Source organism: Sparus aurata, chromosome 2, assembly GCF_900880675.1.
Source record: "Sparus aurata chromosome 2, fSpaAur1.1, whole genome shotgun sequence".
NCBI classification, from domain to species: Eukaryota; Metazoa; Chordata; class Actinopteri; order Spariformes; family Sparidae; genus Sparus; species Sparus aurata.
Genome location: NC_044188.1, coordinates 26,999,373 through 27,006,244, shown reverse-complemented (window position 1 = coordinate 27,006,244; position 6,872 = coordinate 26,999,373). Strand labels below are relative to the sequence as shown.

Below are 6,872 nucleotides of genomic sequence, written 5' to 3'. Positions count from 1 at the left end.
GATACCTGACCTACATCTGCAACACCAAGCCCTGCAGGGTGTGTGTGTATGTGTATGTGTGTGTGTGTGTGTGTGCTTGTGTTTGTGTGTGAGGTGTCTGTGAAGCCCCGACTCATTAAGAAAAGGTATACAGGTATATACATATACAGGTATGGAGGCAATATGGTCATACTACAGGGAGGAGCTTAAAAGCCAAAAGGATCATATATATATAGGTTTAACTCTTGACCCTGCATCAGTCTTTCACACCTTTCTGAAGCCATCAGCAGTCGCCAGCACAGCATCACAATGCGAGGTGAGACTAGATATAACTAGTGAGAAAGTTGCAACTATAGCTAACTACAGATCTTCAGCAACAGTCAATGTTACAATTTGCTTTTGCTCTTCTTCCCTCAGCCATAATTTTCCTGTGTCTGCTGAAAGTAGTGTTCAGCCAGGCTGACGAGTTCTCCTGGAACGGAGATGGCGCCGAAAGTGACGTCAGATCCAGCACAGAAAATGGTGAGAGAGTTTTTCTGATTAAGCCAGCTCATGGAACATCGTCTGTGTGTTTTCCTCTCATTCGTAACCTGGTGTATTTCTTTGTGTGCGCGTGTGTGTTCAGTGTGTCTTACGGACCCGGCGTCTTGTGGCTGCTGCCTGATGCAGCAACAGATACACAGGATGAAGCAGTTCTTCAACGCGAGCCTCAACGAGCTGGAGAAGGAGCTGACGAAAACGAAGGCCGTCCTCAACAATGTCAGAGGTGAGACAAGGCGCTTGAGTAACGCAACCCAGAAGAGAGTGAAGGTCAACACACCCTAATGAATGAAATACTTCCCTCCGCACTTCATACAAACTTCATGTCTTGTTCTTCCTCTCTGCGTCTCCAGCCAGCCGCAGTGCCTTCTCCGTCGCTCTGACCAATGAAGAAAGCTTGAAGTGCATAGGCCCCTACCGCGACGACAAGATCATACCCTACAAACACATCTTCATCAACCTGGGCGACGGCTACAATTCCGAGACCGGCATCTTCACCGCTCCCCGCTCGGGTGTCTACAGCCTCGCCCTCACCATCTTCAGTGACGCCGGCTCTCCTGGTAACACCTTGGCCGCCTGCGCCTCGCTGCAGGTCAACAGCAAAGTGTTGGCCGGACCCAGAGAGATGAACATGCAAGACCAAGAGGACAGCTCCACTATTGTTGTGGCCGTCCACCTGAAGGCCGGTGACCGCGTGGCCGTCAACCTGCCCATTGGATGTTTCCTCTGCGACGACAGCAGCCACTACAACACTTTCACTGGTTTCCTGCTTTATTCTACTGACTAAGCCAGAGAAATGTAGCTGCTCTGGGATTTGTAACGACTTGCTCTACTGATTTGAGTCTGATATTTGAAACCTTTTAGTGGTACAGTTGTGCTTTGTAGCCCGTAAATTAATCTATAGCCGCTCTGTACTTCTCTCGGACACGATAATCTCCTCCTTTTATTGCTTATTTTATTTATCAAAATGTTTGTATGTCCATTTTCTGACTTTCCTCACGACTGATTCATGTCAGACACTCCGAGAATCAATGCTCCTGTGAGTCTCTGTCTGTCACTTGCTGATTTTACATGATTGAAACTATGTGATATACCTGTACAATTACAAGAAAATAAATCAGGATTTCAAACAGAATATTACGAGCTGACTTGTTTTAATATCCGCACGGCACACTGAGAGTCAGGAGTCTTCTGATTTAGCATCACAGAATATTGTCAGATTCTAGATGGACAGGACAGAATTGATGCAGCTTTTGTTCCATGCATTCTTCTTCCTCATCGCCACCTTGTGTAGACATTACCCACAATGCAATTCAACCACAATGGTTTGTTCAGCGATTTGGGTGTGTTATGCCAGCAGTGGCTAATGTCGTCTCAAGCCTCTAGCCCCCAGCAGAGATGAGGCTACAGAGATCTGGTGGACTCACTTGTTTCTGACTCCACGCACTCAGAATTGTTTCATTTTCAAAAGTGTGGTCTTCAGACCCAACAGACACTGGCTCAAGTTAGATCACACTTATGGTGCTTATGTGATCAAAACTGTGATAGAAACATATAATATACATTGATACAAATTGACTAAGGTGACGCCACTTATCACTAGTTCTCACAAAAGTCCTTATATAACATAAACAGACTTCGATTGGTTTAAATACTGGAGTTCCCCTTAAACAGTGATCCCCAAAATGTAGTAATCGTCGGGAAATGCACGGCTTATACAACCGAACGGGCCGAGCGCTGAGAACAATTTAAAGAAAAGAAAGAGGACGAGAGAGCGGCCTGAGTAAACATGGCCTGAATGTAAAGAGGACCTGAAAGAAACTAGACTGAATAGCTGAGGAATTGGGGAGGGGCCCGTAGAGAATGGATATGTAGAATACCCAGACTTTTTATACTACGGCCCTGTTAGGACTAGCACATATAGACACATGTATAGCTACGAGCAAACAACGCCTAAAATGTATTTCTATGGACTGGCTGGCCATGGTGTGTTCAGACCCAGCACCTTTATGCTATAGGACAACAGTTCTGTGACAGAAGCAGTGCCGAGGCTAGCCCTTTTGTGTGGGGGCTCAAGCCCATCCAAAACTTGCCTTAGCCCATCCTATTGTTTAGTATTCAAATTTTATATCCTTTTTTTTTTTTTTCGCAAACCTGTTTTGTTTGGAGATGGGGAAAATGGTAACAGGCTCTAATGGGCCAGTTAAATAAAGCACAACCTCCCTGCATGCATCTCTTGTCTGTGATTGGTGGGTGGGCACCTCCTGTTTTACAAAGCAAAAAATGCAGCCAGAGAGCACCAAATGTGGGTACTAGACAAAATCGACAATTGGCAGCAGTGTGTTGTAACACAATGACCAGGTAATGCTTCATTTTAGGACCTTGACATAATCTGTCAGATGTCTATTAAGCAACAGTTGACCACAAGACGATTTTATCAATGCCTCTTCTTACGTTGAAGTTTGCGGAATAGGCTTGTAATGATGCGTAGCATGATAAACTAGGGCGCTAGGAGCTAGCGCTAGCTGTTCAATTGCAAAGAGTTACCTTGTTGCCCAGCGGCAAAATATGAAAGATATGAAATGTCACTGGAAGCTATGTCTTATGCCAAGCTACAAAGTCTATCAGTAAGTTAATGTGGCACAAAATAAGCTATAGCTTAGTCTCTAGTCAGGTTGGTGAAGCATCATGGCTAGCAGCTAGTAGACTAAACATAGTGCTAGTGTTTGAATGACATGAATCTACTTCTTTTTAACACTACATACACCTGCTTTTAATACTGGCTTGTTGATAGAAAGGCGATTCATGGTCACTATAGGCTACTGTAGGATACCATCTTAAACACTGGAACATTAACCCCTTTGCAAATGTCTGATTTTCCATAGATGGACATGCTTTCTTTTTTTAAATTTAACAGCCAGGTGCAGGTGAGAGAATGTAATGCCACTGAGTAGTATAGCAACAAAATACTTAATACATGTTAATGAGTTAGCATTTATTTATTTGTTGTTAGTTCATATACTATATTATTTTGTGTTTTTGGTGGACAAAACAAAGAGAGGGGGATGAGGATAAAGAGAGAGAAAAGGAGAGAGAACAACATGAAACAGGTGAGAACATGAACAGATAGTCAAGAAGGCCATAATAATAAGCATCTTTTTCGCCACATTAATTGCATTTGCCCATATTTATTTACTCAGTCCTTTAAAACTGCTCTGTCCCACTGCACATTGGCAGGTTATAATGTAGGCCCACATCTGCTGTATTTACCCCAGAAATTGGCCTACTGGGATTGTTTGCTCTATGTATTATGTGTAATTATAAAGGTTTATCACTACTTCCCTACAAAAAGTTTGTATGTATGTAAAGAGGGAGAGAGGAGGATGGAGCGAGAGGAAAGACAGATGGTGCAAGACCTGAAAGAAGCAGGTGAGGAAAGGGCATTTATTGTCAACCACCTCACTAATTACCTATAAAAAGAAAGTACATTATATTTAGAGTCATTTCATGGATGACTTTGCAATCTCTCTTTAAATATTTATCTAATTTTTTTTACTAAGGACAAAGAGAGGAGCAGGGAGAGTGTTTTGAAGTTGAAAGGGAGCAGACCAGAGAGGTGCACGAAGAAGCACAGATAGAGGAGCAAGCAGAAGCATCAGTGTCTGTTGCAGATACAGCTTTTGATTTAGGGGATAAGGACACTGGTCCTAAACAATTGAAGCTGTCACAGTACCCTCAAGATCAGTTTGGCACGCAAAAGAGAGCCTTTCACCCTAAGTGGTTCCAGAGTTTTAATTGGCTGGAATACTCTATAAAGAAATGCTGCATTCTGCTTTGCGTGTAGGGTGTTTGGCAAGAAATTAAAACAGGAGGAATTTGTGAATGGTGGGATAAAACATTGAAAACATGCACTGAACTGCACTGTTTCAGAAACAGGAAACCACACAATGCCACAAAGACAGTAGAGTCTGCTGGCATAGCTATAACGCAAGCCAAACAAAAGGCAGTGTTGTTCAGCAAATAGAGTCTGCAAGTTTCAGTGAAATAACTGAGAGGAGGGAGTACTTGCAACGTGTCGTGGAATTGACACGTATGCTGGGGAAACAGGGTATTCCATTTAGGGGTCACGATGAATCACCTGAGAGCAGCAACAGAGGGAATTTCTTGGCGTGCATGGAGCTCCTGAAAAAGTTTGACCCCGATTTAAAGAGCTACACTCCTCCAGTAAACTCAACCTACCTTTCATCTGGTGGTCAGAATCAAATGATACAGTGTTGTTCACAAGAGGTAACAGCAACTGTTGTTAGAGATGAGGGAGTCAAACATGTATGCTGTTATGGCCGACGAGACCAGGGACGGAAAGACAGAACAGCTGTCGCTCCTAGCCCTTACAGGCTTAACTCATTTTGATGCTGCATCAATATGTACTGCAATTGAGAATCAATTGTTATTGTGCATGGTATTGATGACTTGAGATGTGTGGCACAGACTTATGATGGAGCGGCTGTCATGACTGGGGCAGTGGGGGGTATACGAGCCGATTTTCGAAAGAAGAACCCTGAAGCCGCGCATGTGCATTCTTATGCACATGAATTGAACCTTTTGTTATGTCACACATGCAGAGCAGTGTCTGAGGCCAAAGAGTTTTTTGACATGCTGGAAAATGTATATATTTTTTTAATGCTTCTCTTGTGAACAACCACAAGTTTGAAGAAACACAAAAAAAGCCAGGGCTGCAGCCAACTGAACTTGTACAGTTATCCCACACACGCTCTGTTCTGTGAATGCAGTACTTGCCAACTTACCTGCAATCACTGAGTGTCTCTCTACTATTAACACACCCGTTGCAGTGGGAGTGAAAGCAAAACTCTGTAAATTCTCATCAGTCTATTTGCTGTTTGTTTTCCGGTCTCCCCTCTCAGTAACAGCAGGTTTACACAGATACTTACAGAAGGAGACCATTGATCTTGTCCAAGCAGTAGCATACAAAAATGCAGTGACTGATTCTCTTAAGGAGAAGCGGAGTGATGCCTCAGTATCAGAGCCAACATGTATCCAGAGACCTGAAACAAAAGTTGTGCTTTCCTTGTCTAGACAGAATGTCAAATGTCAAAATTGAAGAAAAAAAAAAGGTTTTCTGAAGTTGATCAGGAATTGCTGGATAGGGATTATGGCATGCTGTCCAACCTCTGGCAAATTCCTCTCTGAGCCACATCTGACAGTGCTGGCACTTCACTATCACATTGACCTCAAGTCAGATCAGTGGTCAATCAGTGGCGATAGCTAGAAACTACTTGAGGCGCAGGAGAGAGGGTGGTGGTGCTGTTAAGAACATGCAGACAGTATATAACCTGCTAGATGCAGACACTCAAAGCAACTATTCAGGCTGCAATGACCATACTGGTGCAGTTGCAAAAGGTCCTTCAGTGTAAGGCATCTCCATACCTGGCTCAGAAGGACCATGGAGCAAAAGAGACTCCATCACCTGGCAGTGATGTCTGTTGAGAGTGAGGTTCTTGAGAACATAGATCCTGAAAAGGTGATCAATAGATTTGCCTCCCTGAAGGTGAGGTGACATAGTTTAGTTCTCCCGAAATAGAAGTCTTGTAGTAGTATTAGTCTAGTATTGTGTGCTTCATGTTTAAGTTGATTTTTTTTTTGCTTTAATTGGGATATACTGTAATTGAACATTCGTTTTTAGTCTGTAAAAAATACTTTTGAGTATTATGCCTGCTAAATAGCATATTAGGCCTAACATAGACCTCTACAGGCAACATATTACAGTTGAATAGGGTAGAAAATATTACTCATTGACATTTCTTTGAAGCTTCTTTAGTTGATTACTTATGTTGAGACAATTTCATTTTTGAGTTAAGTGGTTACATTGGTTGATGTGACTCCTCTGAAGGCCCCATCCAAGGATGCTTTCATGTTTCATATTTGTATATGATGCTGACATTGTTTAATTATGGTTTGTTATGTATTAACTTTATGATGGACCTCATTCACAAGTGCTGGTGATGATGAAACGTAAATACTGTAACGCGTCAGATTATTTTTCTGTTTCACTCTTGAACCGTGAGGTAAAGACCTGAAGTGAAACCTTCCAAAACTTTGCAGGTCAAATTATTTCAATAAAATATTACTAACTAAACTGGCTGCTTGTGGTGGCTTGTAACTGGCTTTTCTGAAAAAACACAGGCATTTATCCCAGGGTGTACAAGTAGTCTGTCACAGAAACAAATCTAGGCTTGGCCAAATGCAAAAAGGGTTGTAGGCTACAGTAGGTGAGAAAAATGATAATGGCTTTTAACAAAAAAGTGTTGTTGGGCGGGTCAGAGTTCACCAGCAAA

The 6,872-nt window shown here is 42.6% G+C and overlaps 1 protein-coding gene across 1 annotated transcript; it reads left to right on the top strand.

Moving 5' to 3' along the window:
* Positions 1–241: 241 nt before the first annotated feature.
* Positions 242–1,654, top strand: LOC115572244 (complement C1q-like protein 4). The gene is made up of 4 exons (XM_030402126.1): positions 242–295; positions 397–501; positions 605–745; positions 873–1,654. The coding sequence occupies exons 1-4, from the start codon at positions 289–291 to the stop codon at positions 1,304–1,306; spliced, it is 687 nt and encodes a 228-aa protein (XP_030257986.1). The 5' UTR covers positions 242–288; the 3' UTR covers positions 1,307–1,654.
* The last annotated feature ends 5,218 nt before the right edge of the window (positions 1,655–6,872 follow it).